Raw genomic sequence first — 19,725 nt, 5'->3', positions numbered from 1 at the left:
AAATTGGACATGTGACTGACGGAAAGTTTGTAACATGAGGCATCTTTATACAAAGTATGAAGCATCCAGGTCTTCTACCTTCTAAAATATAAAGCCGCCGCCGGTTCACCATCCCTTTGTCGAGCTTTCTGCAACAAAAGTTGCAGCTCTACAAAAATCCTTAGTTTTTCGAAAAATTCACAGTTTTGTAAACAGGAAATTTATAAATATGACCACATTATTGATATTCATGTCAACACCTAAACGAGGGACGAAAAATACCAAAGGGGCAGTCACACTCATAAATCGAAAATAAACTGACAACGCCATGGCTGAAATTGAAAAAGACAAACAGACAAACAAAAGCACACATGGCACAACATAGAAAACTAAAGAATAAACAACACGAACCCCACCAAAAACTAGGGGTGATCTCAGGTTTTCCGGAAGTGTAAGCAGCATCCTGCTCCACATGTGGCACCCGTTGTGTTTCTTGTCTGATAAAAAATCCGGTAAATAGTTTAATTTGGTAGGTCACATTCATGAAAGGGAAGGGGATTGCAGTTATGACATAAGGAACATATCCCATATCATTTGTGAAACGGTTATTTCATAACGGTCAACCAACTCGTAATGGCGTCCGTAAAACTTACGAAGGAATGCTTTCAACTTCATCATTTGGAACTCTTGGTTTAATAGCTTCCTTGTGAGCAGCAATCCTCTTTCAAGAAAATCATGATAGGAAATGCAAGCACGGGAATATCGTATCAATTGGGAGATGTATACCCCGTATGCAAGTGCTGCTGGAATGTTGCTACTTAGAAATGAAAAGTTTACAATTGGAAAGCTTAAATCATCTCTTTTGTCGTACAGTTTTGTTTTCAACCGACCCTCATTGTCAATTTCTAGATGTAGGTCAAGATATGAGGCCGCCTTAACTGTATCTGTAGTATCCTTTATCTCTAGTTCGATGGGATAGATGTGTTCCACATAGTCACCAAATTGATTTATTTAGTGAAAGAACATCATCTATATAGCGGAAAGTAGAGTTAAAGGATATCGCTAACTTCTTATCTTTCTTCCTAAGAAGTTCCTGCATGAAGTCAGCCTCATAAAGAAACAAGTCGGCAAGTAGAGGGGCACAATGTGTTCCCATTGGAATGCAGACAGTCCTAAGTGTTGCCTACTGGGCTGGTGATATCCTAGGGTAAAAAAACGTCCACCAGCAGTGTTATCGACCCAGTGGTGTAAATAGTTATCAAAAGTATCAGGATTATAATTTAGTACACAAGACGCACGCTGCGTCTACATAAGACTCATGAGTGATGCTCATATCAAAATATTTATAAAGCCAAACAAAGTTGAAGAGCATTGAGAATCAAAATTCCAAAGAGCTGTGACAATACGGCTAAGGTAATCTACGCCTGGGATAAGAAAATCCTTAGTTTTTCGAAAAATTCATAGTTCAACACCTAAGTGTTGACTACTGGGCTGGTAATACCCTCGGGGGAAAAACGTCCACCAGCAGTGGCATCGACCTAGTGATGTAAATAGTTATAAAAGGTACCAGGATTATAATTTAGTATAATAGTATAATTTCGTCTACATAAGACTCATCAGTGACGCTCATATCAAAATATTTATAAAGCCAAACAAGTACAAAGTTGAAGATCATTGAGGATCCAAAATTCCAAAATGTTACCTATTCCTTGGAACAGTATATCTAATATATATATGTTCCTGCCTATTCTAACATCGGACTTCTTTTGAACAATCTATTCTAACATCGGACTCAGGACTACTTTTGAACAGAGTTGTGTATTGATGCAGGGTTGTTTATTCCATATTGGCTAAAGGTATAGAGAAGGGTTGATATCTCAAAATATGTTTAACCCCACCACATTCTGTATGTATATGCCTGTCACAAGTCAGCATCCTGTAATTCAGTGATTGACGTTTGTTGCTATTGATGAATTCGCATGAACAGTGAAAGTGTATGCCAAAGAAATTTAAATTCCATTGTGTGTTGTGTACAAGTTTCTTTGGATGATGGGTCATGATACAAAATAGAGTGTTAGAGTACAGAATGGGCAAATGCAGGAACCTTTCAATTCATAAAGGGAAATTGTTTGCAAAAAGTAAAATCACAAAAATACTGAACTCAGAGGAAAATTAAATCAGAAAGTCTCTTATCACATGGCAAAATCAATTGAAAAAAAAAACACATCAAAAACGAATGGACAATAACTGTCATATTCCTGACTTGGTACAGGCATTTTCAAATGTAGGTGAAAGTTGAAAGAGGTGAAAATTTCACCACCTAAACTTGAACTTGTTCCATATATAAGTATCATTACATTTGGTTGGGGCAAAATAAAGTCAAGGAATTGAAACAAATGTCTAGACGTTAGTACGGAAAGACAAGGGTTAATATTGATGCCTGCAAAACAGGGTTATTACAATCATTGCAAGGGATACAGATTATTACATGACAACTTAACTGAACATGCTCACATGGCTTTGCCCTTAATAAATTTGTATTTACATTGTCATAGATTAAATTTACTTGCTCAGTGTATGTTCACTGTTTTTTTAAATATGTCTTTTGATTGAGTTCAGCCATTTCAATTGATATTTTATAGTGTGTCTTTCTATGAGCACTAGTGTATCCCACTATTGCTTCAGATAAGGGTAAAGGTTGGTACCTATTTAAACGTTAAAATCTGCTGCATTTGTTTGCAACTGTCCTAAGTCTGGATACTGTTGTTCAGTGGTTGTAAAATGTTTTTGTGATTCATAAGAATTTCTCCTCCTTTTTTATTTAGTTAGAATCTAACAGACCTTTAGTTTTTCTGTTTGGATTTCATTTTTGTGTTCAGTGTGATCCAAGGCTCCAGTTTACATTTTACTAATTGTGACTTAAATGGAGAGTTGTTTCATGAGCCCCGTCTTTATATATCTAATAAATATATACTCTTGATGCCTGCACCACTCGACAGTGGCATTTTAATACACGTATATAAATAAAGAGGAGACTTAATAAATAAAAAAATTCAAAAATAGTTTTATTTTGTCTTTTTTAAAATCATCATATGAATATTTAAATGCTTTTTATTAGTTTCTTTGAAAGTTCATGAAGTATTGTGCAAATACTTAGTCTAAACTGATTTAATGGCTTGGGTTTGCTTGCAAGTTAAACTTGTTCACTATTTCTAGTTACTCTGCAAAGTGTTTTTGTACATAAGAATATAAGAGATTAAGATCATTTTTAGTATAACTGAACGCTGTTTCACTAAAGCTTCTTTTGTATTCCCTGGAGTGTTGTTCAAATGTACTTTCACCAAGAGTAACCTTATGGCCTTGTATTACTAAGCCAAAAAGTGTTTTCTGTCCATCTAAACTTAGCAGCATATTCCGTTGAAGTTGCTGCATTTTTCTCTGTCCACTGTCATTTATGCTTGTTACTATGGCAACCAGCACTAATTTATTACCTCTCCATACAAAAATATCAGACTCTGCTTTAAGTGAAGTTGCTTCCAAATTAAACTCAACACTCTCTTGTTTTTTTAACACTGTCAAATATTGGTCTTTTGAATTCATCCCTGCATGTGAAAGCACTTGATTACAAATACCATCACTACACCCTGGTGATCGTTTTGATGGTCCTTTCTTCACATACCCCCACCTATCTAGATGAGTATCAAGTCCAGCTGCTGAGTAAGAAAAAGTCACATGGTCTACTCCCATGAACAATAATCTAACAAACGCTTCACCAAAAAGCTTCCCTCTCAAATTATGAAATCCCTGTGCTCTAGCTTCCCAATAAAGGTAAACAATCGGAGAGGGACTGACTGGTGAATCTTCTTGTCTGTTTGCTGTCTGTAAAAAGTCAAATCACAAAAAATACTGAACTCCAAGGAAAATTCAAAATGGAAAGTCCCTTATCAAATGCCAAAATCATACAGGTTCAATGTTTAACAATTTGTCTGCTTGCTTCATATAAAATCTAACAGTACATGTTCAATGTTTAATAATGACCGTTTTTGGTGATTAAAAACGTACTGTCATTTTTGCATCTTTTTAGGGGAAAGAAATGTATTTTAAAACTTTTCCTCAGAAACACAATTTATGCAATTACTCTTAAATTGAAGACCTTCGAGTAAATTTTTAGATGTACAAAAATGTACGTTGGTGATTCGAACAGACTAATCTTAGTAAGTTAATTAATTGGTAAATCAAATCATAAGGATACGGTTGGGATTCAAATCTTTCAAATTTTCATCAACTTGAATGAAAGTATCAATATGGATAAATAGATTGCTCTGTACCAAACTTCAGTAGAAGCTTGTTTATGGTTAAAAGTACATGAAGCATTTAGAAGGAAATTTTGTAACATTTTATTTCTGTTGTGACATCACAAAATTTTACTTGTAATATGCTGAGTAACATTATGTGTTGAGTTAACTGTCCTTTGAGAAAATCCCAATTACAGCCTCAGATTTTGGTAGGTTAAGTAACACTAAAACTTGTTTTCTGGGACAGGATAACGTCTTGCTGTTTAAGGTGGTACCTAACACTACAGAGAGATAACTCTGTACAGTCAGCTTAACGTTTTAATTACGTTGTGTTGTAAAATGCAAATTAAGCTTTTCAATGATCAAAATTAATGTTGTCAAATTGCTATATATCCAGTGTAATATTTCTGACAAAACGGTTCGTTTAATTTTTTTTGAATTTTTATATTTTTGTTAAAATGTCAAAGTAAATACTTTGACAAAATTTTATGAAAATGAGACGAGCCAAATTAATTTTAGAGAAAGTGTTGGGTACCACCTTAATATGTGTTTTTTTTTCTTTATTTCACTAAGGTGTTGTTTGTCTCTTATTTTTTATTTCTTCTGCTTGTTCCTCTTTTCCCCCATTGTTTAGTGGGGTGGGTTGGTGGTTTTGAGACCACTCCTTGTAATATATTTTTTTCATGTGATGTAGTCTTGTGAGACTATATGTACTTGTTTTTTAAATTGTGAGACTTTGACTTGAAATGGCTATCACATAAACAAACTTACAGATAGAAGATCTGGTGACGAAGTTCCTGGACAACCCTCTAGGTCTGCTGCCTTAACAGCCATTGACAAATGATGAATTTCTGACTGAACCTGTTCATCCTTAATCAAATCCAAGTCACAATTCTGAAAGAAGATATTAATACACATGCATTGAACTGCTAATTTCAAACTGGAGACACATATTTGATTTAGTACTAAATTTTTTTTATTTTTCTCTTCATATGTACAAAAATGCCCTTAAAAATTTGGTGAAGGTCACACTGAAGAGAAATACAAGGGAAGCAACTCAATAAATGAGGAATCTGTATACTGTAATCTTAATATATAAAATAAGGAGATATAGTAGGGTGCCCAGTATTGAAAAAGACGTCTAGTTAATGAGTTTAAGTTAACGGATAACACACAGCTATACTTGTATGCAAACTATTGGAAAATCATTATATTTTGCAATCATGAATGTCGTCGTAAGCTACCGTGGTCACGTTTTTCAAAATTTTGTGTTTTCTTAGGGTACCCAAAGATACCTCATTATACAGGCCATCTTCAACACGATAAATAAAATTATTGCTTTCTGTGTTATTTGTTCAATTGATACTAATCATTTAGCTTATAAATTAAATTTATCGTACAACGAAAGCTGAAAAGATTAATATAATTAAAATATAAGCTTTTCATGATTTCAGTCGGACTATTTATTTAGCTGAATTTTACCACATTTTGAACAAAATAAAATTTATTGTGTGTTACTTTCACAGGATTTATACTCTGATTACATCAACAAGACATGGTTCATATGTGTGCCAAATATACAACAAATAAGTAGTAGGTAATACTTGCTTCGACCATAGTTTTCTATTTGCATTTGTTCTTTTTTTCATGTTTTTGCTATGGTGTTGTCAGCTTGTCTTCATTTTATAAGTTTTTAATGTATCTTTGGTTTCTCACGCCTTTTTTGTTTTTATTGTTTGCATCGGTGCTGTACATAAGCGTCTCCCTTATTTTATTTTTTAAATACATGTAAACATTATAGCCAATTGTTGCTCATTTAGTCATCTGTATATGTAGCCATGATGGGGTGTTTTACATGTTTCTAATAGAGGTTTGTTTTCATAACTTTAACCCCCCCCCCTTTTCTCTGTTTGCAGTAATTTTTACTTCTGTAAAGCAAAGCTATACACAGAGCTATATAGTCAACCAAGTTCGACGTTAATGTTGTACAAATTTCGAAAGAAATCATTTATATATACTCTTTCGCACCCAAAAACAGAAATTTGATATTTACCTAGAAATTGATGTACACCTGACTATCAAAAGACGTGAAAAACACATTTTAATTTTCGACAAATTATTGAAGTTAAGATCTAAAAAACATCTTTAGAACTTACTTGTAATGAATTGAATACAATCAAAGTGATGGAAATCACTCATGGAAAGAATAGAAGAGTAGTTTGAATTATTTCATATTTAGGTATTGTGGGGGGAAATGAACATTTATAAAGCACTATTGCTGAAAATTGCATTTACAGCAGGTCTTTAGAAGGAAACTTGTTTTTCCTTGATGAAGATAAAATGAGCTCAAATTAAATAATATGGGTCTCTTAATTTGCACAATTTTATTTAAACTGCAGTTTATATCTTATCGAAATTATGTTGTCGGTTCTGAGCATGTTTCAAAAAAACAAAAAAATGCAAAAATTCTTCTAGTAAATGTTACCAACTATCCTTGTAAGACATAAATCTGGACCAACAGCTTAAAACTTTTTAAAAAGTGTCAACAAACAAAATTGAAAAATGTTGTTATGGGGCATTTTGTAAGTTGAAACAGAGGTTATAGGGCATTGAAGATTAAAAGTTTTAGAGTGCCTTTTGATCAATTTTTAAAGTATTTTTCAACACAGGGCATTGAAAATGTGCTTTTTCAATGTAACCAATTAAAAAACTTATCTTATGAAATGTGGATTCTTTCTTGATTGCAAACATATGTATTCACTTCTAATAAAAATTCAAATGACTAAAATAGACATAATGATTGATGGGAAATAAACTAATAAACAATGGTTTGTTATAATTAAAAAAGTTTAAAAAATTTTAAACTGTTTCAAGCCAATTCCTGATAAAAAAAAAAGTGTACTAATTTAATTGTTGATTAATTACAGATGATTATTGGAAATTTATCAAGTAAATTATAGGCCTTACTTGAATACCTTTTATTTATTCATATTTATATTCATATTTCATTTTTTTAAGATCTTGTTAATCCATTAATCATTTATCTTTCAGATATAATTTACAGAATCACTTTATGTAATGTAGATCAAAAGTAATTGGCAATAAATAAATCTATCATCCTTATACATATCAAACATCTAATATACAAATTTGTGTATTCAATTATGAGGTCAGATACTTGTGTATTAAGAATTATATCGAGTGGTCTGTATAATTATGTAAGACTGAGGTTGATAGGTAATGTGGTCAATTTGATTGGCAGTTTAGGAGGTGGGGCATTGTAATTAAAGGTTCACCTTGTCTCTGATTGTTTAGTGATAATGACAGTTGTCAATCATACTAGTTGAATCAATACCCAGTTACCTAATCAAAATGTTTTTTAAAAGCCTGCACATCAACACACCTTAATGACATACATTCTTGAATGAACTGCTCCAATAATATACCCAGTTTTTTCAGTTTATAGGTGTATTATGTGCACATATATCAGAACCATAGGGAACTATATTTCAATGTGAATACATTTAGTAACAGTAGCTAACCTGTCCTGTTGTTAGGGAGGCTGGTGCCTAAGTAAAGATTTAGAACAAGTTCTAATCTTTCCAAAAATTTCAAATTAAGAAATTAAATTAGGTCAAGGTCATTGTTATTTAACAGCTGTCTGAAAATTTCAAATTTGCACCCTATATGCAAAAAAGTCAATGTAAAGTCATTTTTGGCAATAAGAATATAAAATAAGTTCTAATGGAAGACAGAAAAGATGTTTTTCTATAAATTAGTTGTTTTTTATTTTGCTCCAAACGCATATATATATGTAGGAGAAACAAGCTATCTAAATGTGAATGTGCATTTTTCTGGAATTTTTGCTTTTACCTATGACGGCGATTTAAAAAAACGTGACCACGGCAGACAACGACGACAACGGTATTTCAATAAGGCTTGTTCTCCTCTTTTCAATGATATAAATAATAGCCGTATGTTATTCCGTTAAGGCAAATCAATAAAATTTGTTGATTGGGCACCTTACTAATGTGGTTTGATTGCCAATGAGTAAATCATCCACCAGAGCTCAAATGATGCAGATATAAGCAAGTAAATTTTAGGTTCCCTTTGAAAAGTCAATATTATACAGTAATGGACTCACCAAGTTGTGTCTGTATCTGTCGGGCGCCCTGCTCGAACTCCATGTGCAATAAGAATAACTATTCCCGCCACTTGCGGGTCTGACTAAAAACCAAAGTTCGGAACTTCCTAATAAACGGAACTTAACAAACTCCCCTTCTTTCTTTTGAAGGAACTAACTGTTCAATAATGTTGTCAACAAAAAGTAGATGTTCAATTCCTTTGAACTCATTAATATAATCCACATGGTCTATGTACACTATTTACAAATCTGGCTTTAGAAAGTTACTCATCCAAACACCTGTTCCCTAAGACACCATCTTGAAGTGCCCTGAGCAGGTTATGGCATGAAGCTCCTTTTTTAGTCAAGCAATCAGCCAGTTGATGTTTTGTTTCAATCCATTTGACCGATACTATTTGGTGCATTTGAATTAATTCTCGAATGCTGCTAATTTCAAGTCTAAGCCTTTTTTCGGATACTTGTTTTGTGGATTTTATGGCATCCCACAATGAATGACAGTCCGTTAGGCAAGTTATTGGCAATTGAGTTGGATCAGCTTTACCATACATAAGCTCTGTATACAGTGAAGCTATAAAAATACCACTGTCAATAGCATCAGCCATAGCCAGGGTTTCTGCTGCTAGAGTGCTTCTTGCCACTCTTCTTATTCTTTTTGATTGCCAAGTTATAGGCGAGAAAATTCCATTTTCACCAACAAGCACAATGAAATGTCCTCCTTGTGTGCCTCCATCAGATAAATTACCAAGGGAAGAATCACTAAATACTACAAGTCTAATTGCATTATCATTTCCAAGTTTTCTGAATTTCAAAGTGACAGTTTCAGATTTAAGGTTCTTGATTATTTTGTTTGCTTCATTTAACGTTTGTACGTTTGCCTTTTTAAGAGATGAAGCAAGGTTTGATGCATCAAATATCACATCTGGTCGACTTTGTCTTGCAATCCAAAGTATTTGTCCAATTTTAGATTGTAAAAGTTCTCTTTCTTCTTTGGTAAGAAGTTCTTCTTTGACTCCCATACGACTTTTTTCAATAGGAATAAACTTGAGACTATTTTGATAAGTGTTTTGTCTTAAATGCAAGTCATTTTCATGTTTTGATAGTTCTATTCCAACATATGGGAATGACCCATTTTCCTCTAATTCTTCTTTTCCAACACAAAATGTTGATCTTATGCTATTTATAACTTTCTCTTCAAATTCTTTTGATCCTCCCCATAAAAAGTCATCAACATGACAAGTAAGTACACCTTCTACGCTGCCTTTATTGTTTTTCCAGAAAAATACAGCTGGGTCAACCTTGGATACACTGACTTTACATTGTTCAAGAACTTCTTTTACTCTATTATACCAACTAAGAGAGGCATCTGACAGACCATAGACACATTTGCGAAGTTTCCAGATAATATCTTTGCACTGAGCTTCCATTGGTGGTTTGACATAAATCTTTCTTTCTATTTCAGCTCCTTGTAAAAAAGCAGTTTTAATATCCATTGTTCGTGTTTTCCAACTTCTTTGTGCTAGAATAGCTAGAACTAATCTTAGGGAATCTGTTCCACAAGTGGGTGAATCTTTTGGTATATCATCTCTGTTAAATTCTTCAAATCCTCTCGCAACTAATCTTGCCTTATGTATTGTACCTTCTGAGGTGTCCTTCAAACTACATATCCATCTCGTAGAAATACACTTTTGACCGGTATCTGTGCATTCTTCATAAACACTGTTGTTTTTCCATGAATTTAGTTCTTTTAGTTTAGCTTCCCTGAATGATACATCTTCAAAAATCATAACACTATCGTCATCAGAACTAGGAAGTTCTACTTCTGTAGCAACATTTTCTAATTCCTTTAACTTACTCATGTCAACTGAAATTTCTGCTCCTTTAAGTGTAATAGGTTCCAAGTATTGCAGGTTAAACCAGTTTTTATTACTTCCTGTTGCCTTTCCAGCGCGTCCAGTAACCTTTGCAACACACTGTTCACCACTTTCAGCATTTTTATATTTCACTGTTTGTCCTGTTTTCATATCTGCAAGTTTGGGTCGTTCTGTTCCTGCTATTGCATGTTCTACTTGTTCTTCGTTATTTACATTTTCGTCTTGTCCTTCGTTATTTACATTTTCGTCTTGTCCTTCGTTATTTACATTTTCATCTTGTCCTTCATTATTACCATTTTCAATCGCTTCAACATTACTATCACTATCATTTTCATTATCAGTGTCACTGTCACAATAATTTACAAATTTGTTTTCATGAACTGGCATTGACTTAGATATAATCCTCTTAGCTTCTTTTTCTTGTTCAAAATTACTAGTATTTTTGTTTTCTTCTGTTTCAGGTATTGTTGATACCTTCGTTAATCTGCACTGATGCACTCTTACAAGCATACCACCATGTCTTACAAAAACAACAGCTCCATCCTGTCCAATCACAACGCCAGGCCCTTTCCACTCTTTGTTATCTGGTCTTTTATAGTAAACTTTATCACCTGTCTGGTAAGAAATACCACTTGGACGAGTTTGTTTTCTCAATGCTCTGCGAATTCTTTCAGAACATTCACTTCTGGTGAAAGCTGTTCTAGCTGAGTGCAAGGTCTCAATATGTTTTCCAACCACTTCACTCATAGTGGTACCCTCTAGGGCAGGCAGCTTATCTGTTAAAACACTAGGTAGGTTTGGATTGCGTCCATAAACTAACTGGTATGGACTATACCCATGTTCATTATCTAAAGCATTCTTTGCCATGAGAGCCCAACTTAAAGCAATGTCCCAATCACAATTATTATCTGCTTTCAATCTTAGTAATGTGTCCGTAAGAGTTTGATTATGCCTTTCTAGAAGCCCATTACTCCAAGGACTATAAGCTGCAGTAGTTTTCACTTCAATGTTAAAGTTCTCTGCCATATCTCGTACTTCGTCATTATTGAATTCACCGCCATTATCACTGTAAAGACGCATTGGTGAACCATGTATTGAAATCCAAGATTCCAAAAATTTCTTTACAAATTCTGATCCTTTTTTTGTTTTCATAATACACCCTGCACTAAAGCGTGTGAATTCGTCAATTATATGAAGATACCATACACTGTGTTCTAGTTCATGCAGATCAACTGCTACTGTTTCGTTAAACTCTGTTGCCAATGGCAGTCCAACCACCGGTTTAGAACTTGGTCTTTTGTTGGTCATACAAATGTCACAATTTTCACAAACTGATCGCAAAAGCTCTAAAGTATCAGCATTATTCATTCCAGCCTTATTTATAAGTTTAGATAAACGGTTAAATGTTGCATGTCCAAATTGTTTGTGTATTTTAACCAATGTCTTACGTTTCTCCGCTGTACTCATGTCATCTGTGATATTAAGTACGTTCTCCTCTACGTTAACAGGTGAATTTTGTATTTCAGGTTTTGTTTTCACAATATTTACACAATAATGTCCACTAGATGTGAACTCCAATTCCACTGGTTTGTTAAACATGATTGCCCTATCATTCTTTAAGTCCAGTACAGTACCAGCCTTCTTCAATGATGCCTTACTGAGTAACAAAGGGATATCAGCTTTTACAATTTCAGTTTCAATTTTGCAATTGGTACTTCCTATCTGAGCAGGTATAGTGGCACGCATAAAAGAGTTGACTACTTTTCCATCACCAAACTTAAATGCTCTACTACTTGTCACTGTAGTAATGTCCCCAGTTCTCTCTAAAAGCTGTTTAAACCAATTTTCCCCACACACAGTACGAGTACATGCAGTGTCTATGATTGCTGAACATGCTGATTCAAGTACAAATATTTCACTGACGGGTGGCTGCTCTTTTGTGAAAAGCGTTATGTTACAATTCTCTACAATTTCACTTTCAGACTCGACAAAATTAACAGAATTTACTTTGTCAGGACAGTCCTTAGCCCAATGAAAAACACTCTGGCAGATAGCACATTTTGTTCTTTTTCCAAACCTGTTTAAAGGATTAGTGCCCTTTTCTTTTGATTTACTCCCTTTATTTTGTTGTGTATAATATACTGGTTCTTGTTTAATTGTTATACTTGGAACAATACCAGTATTTTCTGAAGGTCCAGACATTCGTTCACCAAATATACGTTGCAATGCTGACTTCATAGAGGTATATTTTACATCACTAGATGCTGTTAAGGCTAGTTGTTTGTCTCTGGAAGACAGGCCAGCATTATCTAATAGTTTGAAAGCAAGGACAGCTTCTGGGAGTGTCATGTCATATTTTTTAGATTTGCTATATCTTTTGTCGAATTCTATAATGTAGTCTGACATTGACAAATTTTCATTTTTTACAAACGTATCAAAATTTTTGTAAGCTTCGTATGCTTTGTCCTTATCATCTCGTAAGAACGCCTTGTCCAATTGTGTTATCAGTTTGGCCATGCCGTCTTCCTTAGCCAGATCGGCAGCCGGGACATCCATAGCCACTTCCCGTGCATTTCCCGTAAGTGTAAGTGAAACAGCAAGTGCTTGTTTGTCAACTTTCAAATCAGTAACTAATTGCCAGACGGAAATTTCATTCTTCCATGTTTCGTAAGTCATTGACCTCGGGTCAAACGTAGGTGGATTCTTAAAACTTGTTGCCATTATGATCGCTATGCTCTGCTACCATGAAAAGTCAATATTATACAGTAATGGACTCACCAAGTTGTGTCTGTATCTGTCGGGCGCCCTGCTCGAACTCCATGTGCAATAAGAATAACTATTCCCGCCACTTGCGGGTCTGACTAAAAACCAAAGTTCGGAACTTCCTAATAAACGGAACTTAACACCCTTCTCACCCAAAATCTTAAGTGTAAAATTCATCTTACGATAAAAATATTTAGTTGAATTGTTAAGGAATATTAAAGCATTACGATAAATTTTACACTTGAAGATTTTTTATAAAAAGGGCTACAGACATGACAGATATACATGTATTATGAGCTATAGCATTTTATCCTCTGGCCTTTGTTAGTCTTGTATTATTTTAACTTTTAGTTTCTTGTGTACAATTTGGAGTTTAGTTTGGTGTTCATTATCACTGAACCAGTATATATTTGTTTAGGGGCCAGCTGAAGGACGCCTCCGGGTGCGAGAATTTCTCGTTGCATTGAAGACCTGTTGGTGACCTTCTGCTGTTGTCTGCTCTATGGTTGGGTTGTTGTCTCTTTGGCACATTCCCCATTTCCATTCTCAATTTTATCCAGTCTCCTTCAAACAATCAATGTTAGAATTATAAATACCTGTTCATACCATTCTCTACCTTTCAAATCCATTGGACTGAAATATATCCAGTTATCAAACATGTCACCTGAGTAATATAACTTTCCCTGGTCTTGTAATGTTCTAAAAATACATTCTTCTGGTTCCCTTTTCATAAAACCTGAAATCAAAATAAAACATGATAAGATATGTAACTAATTTTTGTGTGAGGGATTCATTTTTTGCAACTTACAGTAGTTGGAAAATTGTGAATATAAATCGTAGCCAATATAAAAAATATGGGTCCTCCATAAAGAAACAAGATGGAGCAGACTAAAAATTAACTGAAATAAATTATGCAAAGTCAATTAGAAAGGGATAAATGCAAAGAGAAAGAAATGTTTTGTCCTTTACAAAGTTATGCACATCATTGGGTCTTTAAAAAAATAAATATTCTTTAGTATTTCTATCTCACAGCAGTTAACCTAATTCTTTATTACCTTAAACTTTCCAGTGTCAATAGAAATTTTTATATTAGTAAACATGGTAAACAAGTAAACAGACAGAGAATGTTTATGTAATATTGTCTCTGATTTTAAATGCAGTAAAAATGTATTTTCCTAAATTGGTTAACTGTTTGATGCTCTTTAAACTTAAAAGTTCAACAAATTTAAACACACTTGGTCTAGACCAGTAATATTTCTTTAATATGAATTTTACTCCAAGTTCCTTATATTTTTGACACACTAATATGAAATGGAAATTGTCTTCAATACATTGATGGCAAATTTAACTCCATATATCCTTTCATTTATATAATGGTATTATTGTCTTCTGAAACATGTGAAACAGATATGCAAAAATTCCTCAAAATAAAATTGACAAGATAAAAACATAAGTCTGGCTAACTTGTCATAATACATGTATATGTCGAAGACAAATCTGTCCTTTCTAATATATAATGTGTTCCTCTAATTAACTTTTACCTTCTATATAAACTTGCCAGTAAATCAAAAATATAATTGTGCAATATACAAACTTAGCATGCAAGCTAACCAATGCAGTAGTAAATTAGCTGTAACTTTTACCTTCTGTATAATCTTGCCAGTAAATCAACAATATAATTATTGTACAATATACAAACTTAGCATGCAAGCTAACCAAAGTCTTGCTCTACATGCAGTAGTAAATTAGCTGTAACATTTACCTTCTGTATAATCTTGCCAGTAAATCAACAATATAATTATTGTACAATATACAAACTTAGCATGCAAGCTAACCAAAGTCTTGCTCTCCATGCAGTAGTAAATTAGCTGTAACTTTTACCTTCTGTATAATCTTGCCAGTAAATCAACAATATAATTGTACAATATACAAACTTAGCATGCAAGCTAACCAAAGTCTTGCTCTACATGCAGTAGTAAATTAGCTGTAACTTTTACCTTCTGTATAATCTTGCCAGTAAATCAACAATATAATTGTACAATATACAAACTTAGCATGCAAGCTAATCAAAGTCTTGCTCTACATGCAGTAGTAAATTAGCTGTAACTTTTACCTTCTGTATAATCTTGCCAGTAAATCAACAATATAATTGTACAATATACAAACTTAGCATGCAAGCTAACCAAAGTCTTGCTCTACATGCAGTAGTAAATTAGCTGTAACTTTTACCTTCTGTATAATCTTGCCAGTAAATCAACAATATAATTGTACAATATACAAACTTAGCATGCAAGCTAACCAAAGTCTTGCTCTACATGCAGTAGTAAATTAGCTGTAACTTTTACCTTCTGTATAATCTTGCCAGTAAATCAACATGGTTCTTTTTGTTGGGAGATTTAATATTCTACAGCTGTTAAAACTTCTGTAAGCTTTCTCCCATCCTGTGATCTGAAAACAAAAGAAACAAGAGGCTCTCAAGAGCCTGAATCGCTCACCTTAATTCTTTTGGTTAAATCTCTCATCAATGATTATTTTGGCTCTTCAATTTATTTAAATGTTTTTTGGATCGTTCTATTTTCTTCAAAAGCCAAAAAAAATAATCATTTTCTCCTATGTTCTATTTTAGCCATAGGAGCTATGTTTCTTGACATACAAGGAAATAAAATATAAAATTTTTACTAGATACTCTGAAACTCATTTAGCCTAAGTTTGGCTGAAATTGATACAGCAGTTTCAAAGGAGAAGATTTTTTAAAGTAAGTCAACATGATGAACAAATTGTGAAAAAAGTCTTTAAAGGGCAATAACTCCTTAAGTGGTCAATTGACAATTTTGGTCAATTTGACTTAATTGAAGATCTTTCTTTGCTGAACATTATAGACATTAATACGTCAGATTTGCTCTAAATGCTTTGGTTTTTGAGTTATAAGCCAAAAACTGCATTTGACCCCTATGTTCTATTTTTAGCAATGGCGACCATGTTTGTTGATAGATCACAACTTCGGATACAATTTACAAACTAGATACCCTAAGGAACATTCAGTTAAAGTTTGGAAGTATTTGGCCCAGTAGTTTCAGAGGAGAAGATTTTTCTAAAAGATTACTAAGATTTACGAAAAATGGTTAAAAATTGACTATAAAGGGCAATAACTCCTAAAGGGATCAACTGACCATTTCTGTCATGTTTGACTTATTTGTAAATCTTACTTTGCTGAACATTATTGCTGTTTACAGTTTATCTCTATCTATAATAATATTCAAGATAATAACCAAAAACAGCAAAATTTCTTTAAAATTACCAATTCAGGGGCAGTAACCCAACAACAGGTTGTCTGATTCATCTGAAAATTTCAGGGCAGATAGATCTTGACCTGATAAACAATATTACCCAACGTCAGATTTGCTCTAAATGCTTTGGTTTTTGAGTTATAAGCCAAAAACTGCATTTGACCCCTATGTTCTATTTTTAGCAATGGCGACCATGTTTGTTGATAGATCAAAACTTCGGATACAATTTATAAATTAGATACCCTAAGGAACATTCAGTTAAAGTTTGAAAGTATTTGGCCCAGTAGTTTCAGAGGAGAAGATTCTTGAAATAGTTTACGAAGACAGACGACGACAGACGACAGACGACGGACGACGACGGACGCCAAGTGATGGCATAAGCTCACTTGTCCCTTCGGGACAGGTGAGCTAAAAAGGTTTGTTACATAATGGTCATTTAAGATGCTTTACAAAACTGAATTATTGTACTTCATTGCATTTTCCTCAAATCAGATATCAATTTCGACTTTATTCTAGTTAATAATCATGGTAACATTTAAAAGATAAAGATATGTAGTTTTGCTCATTGTTGATGACATTACAGCCACCTATATATAGTTGCTTCTATTTTCAGTGAATGACCCCTTGTCAACAGAGGGCCGGGCAGCATTCATATATATCCAGCTATGTTGATAAGTCGTTCACCTAAGACTATTTTTTTCTCATTTTTTTCTGTAGACTTAGCTTTGATTTTTTATTACAGTGATTACCATGTACATGTATCCAATTGTCAAGCTTGGTTACTCATCATTGTTTCTCGGTCACTCAATGTACGATGCTGTCCCATACTGAACTTGCTGAACTTGTTTGTTTACATTCAAATTCCAATGGCATCAAAATCATGTGATGTATTAAATCGTTTTACCCAATCAAATTGCTCTATTGTCAATTAGGTGGTTTTTCAGTCTTAGGCAATTATATTAAAATTGAGAATGGAAATGGGGAATGTGCCAAAGAGACAACAACCCTACCATTGAAAAAAACAACAGCAGAAGGTCACCAACAGGTCTTCAATGTAGCGAGAAATTCCCGCACCCGGAGGCGTCCTTCAGCTGGCCCCTAAACAAATACATGTATATACTAGTTCAGTGATAATATTATCTGTTTGTGGGATAATGCTTTAAAATCATGAAAATTGTTTGCAATAATTTGAGGTTTTATTCAACAGGAAACCTATTTTTTTGTAATCCCTTTTGACAACAATGGAATTTTGTATGAATATTTACCTACAGTATTGTACAGTCATGATGTTCAGAATATTGATTTTTTTTAAGGCCAAATAAAAAAGTATGTGTGGTTCCAGTTACATCTGAAAAAAAAGTTAGGGTAGGTAGGTAGGGATATTTTTTTATTTTATGTTTTTTTTTTACATTGAGTCTATGGGAGCAACATTCTGACTTTAACAGTGCTTAGTGAAAAATGACAATAAAATCTTTAGGGTAGGCTATTTGTAAGCCAAAAAAGTAGGGCAGAGTTCGCGAAAAGTGTCAGTCCTCAGGATTTTACCACCAAAATTTTGCATAGGACTGACACAATTTTAGGATTTTTCAATAGAATTTATAGTAAGGACCAGTAGATTTTCCTCAAGGACCACCAGGGAAAATAAGATTTTGTGAACTCTGGTAGGGACGGTAGGGTTACTGGAACCACACATATATTTTTATTTGGCCTAATGAATCAATATTTTTTTCTAAGAAAAATAAATGTAAATTGTTTTTTATTAATCTACTCTACATTCCTGCAAAAAATTAGATTTGTATGGCATGGACATTGTTTTTTCATATAGTTTTCCTTTCATTTTGGATGGGCTTTTTTCGCAGGATAATCATGAAAGACATAAGGAGCTTGTCATTTTAAAATTCATAAAAATACGATTTGCTTGACCTGTATTGCCTGCCACAAGAATTGATGATGCTGAATGGAATGTACAAAATGTACACAAAGTTAAATGGAGGCCGGAAGTGGGATTTTATGAAGTTATAGAATGTTTTTAGACATTCAGAAGTCGGGATTGAAATGGCTATTATATATAGAAAATTGGCATGTTTGAGCAATACTTGAGAATAACAATACACCTTATCACTAATCCCGGCTGAACTTTTGACACATACAACAATCACTTTTCCATTGTGGCATCAGATATTTTGTTTTATGACGTCAAAATTTTACAGGAACCTGTGTGATATCCAGTAATGGCGGACAAATAGCGATAAGGTGTATGAAAACTTAATACCTTTAGACATGTTTTTTTTATTCAAAAGAGTAGAAAAAACTTATTCTGTACTAATTTTCCACGCTGAAAGTAGCGTAGTGATGTCAATACATACATTTTTTTAGTTTCCCTGTGTGTTAAGTTCAAACACAAATACTGAATGAACTAACAAGATGACCAATTTTAGACTACGGTAGGATATTCACAGAAATTATCGAAATTGTAAATTCAATATAAAGTAAGTAAGTAAAACTTTATTTTGATTGGACAGATTGATAAACATAATACAACATAACTTGCCATAAGCATAAACATTCACAGAATAAAAGTGTACAAAATTCTGGTGATTTGTGAAAAACCAAGACTATAGTATTATTAACTGGCTGTTTCTGTATTGGCTCTGGTATAGAGTCAAGGTTTGCTGTATTGGCCTTGAGACCCGTAGGACTAGAACAGATCGAAAATCTGATAACAGGTCCAACACAGAAACAGCCGGTTCATAACACTTTTATGTGTTTATAAGAAAATTAAAAACCGTAATCAATACAGGGCCAATACGGCTTTTTTCACACTTTTTCCTGTATTGGCACAGTTTTTTCCGTATTGGCACTATTCGAAGAGAAATATTCAATCTTGTTATTGACAGTAATCATGCTGATTTATCCGTATAATTTGGGCCTTATTTGCTCGTATCATTTAATAAAGGAAGATTTTAAATGCTATTCAGAATCAAATGCATATATTGCTTACTGTCTCCGGTGATTGAAATTCTTCATCTGAATCTGTATTCATATATTTTCTTTTTTTCATGGAGCCTGACATTTTTATTATTTACTTATGAGGGATGAAACTGGAAGGGGAGGGCAACGTTCTGAACTCTTTCCTGTTTCTCATTATACAATCCTCCATTATATTGGGAGCACCTTCGTGACCACATAGCATCCTCATCCAATCTTTAAAATACATAGATTAATTGACCGAGCATGTGAGGCAGGCTGCCAGGCTACATGATCACAGTTCAATAATCGTTAGACGTACAACTACATATAGTCCTATAAGTGGTCATAATTAAGTCTGGTTCATTTATATTAGAAGGGTGATTGTAATACCACAAAAAATGATAGAGAAAATACAG

The 19,725-nt window shown here is 33.6% G+C and overlaps 1 protein-coding gene across 3 annotated transcripts; it reads right to left on the bottom strand.

The window, feature by feature from the left end:
• Window positions 1-3,028: 3,028 nt before the first annotated feature.
• On the bottom strand, window positions 3,029-19,551 carry LOC143057616 (uncharacterized). Of its 3 annotated transcripts, none has more exons than XM_076230948.1 (5): window positions 19,341-19,551; window positions 15,398-15,500; window positions 13,649-13,788; window positions 5,046-5,168; window positions 3,029-3,858 (listed from the first exon to the last, which is right to left on the bottom strand). In XM_076230948.1, the coding sequence occupies exons 1-5, from the start codon at window positions 19,410-19,412 to the stop codon at window positions 3,196-3,198; spliced, it is 1,101 nt and encodes a 366-aa protein (XP_076087063.1). In that variant the 5' UTR covers window positions 19,413-19,551; the 3' UTR covers window positions 3,029-3,195. The 3 variants fall into 3 exon arrangements, with proteins under 3 accessions (XP_076087063.1, XP_076087065.1, XP_076087066.1); XM_076230950.1 differs by lacking the exon at window positions 19,341-19,551 and adding an exon at window positions 19,126-19,198; XM_076230951.1 differs by lacking the exons at window positions 15,398-15,500; window positions 19,341-19,551 and adding an exon at window positions 14,696-14,825.
• Between the last annotated feature and the right edge of the window lie 174 nt (window positions 19,552-19,725).

Source organism: Mytilus galloprovincialis, chromosome 13 (genome assembly GCF_965363235.1).
Source record: "Mytilus galloprovincialis chromosome 13, xbMytGall1.hap1.1, whole genome shotgun sequence".
NCBI lineage: Eukaryota > Metazoa > Mollusca > Bivalvia > Mytilida > Mytilidae > Mytilus > Mytilus galloprovincialis.
The sequence above is the reverse complement of the archived record's forward strand: the minus strand, read 5'-3'. Positions and strand labels throughout refer to the sequence as shown.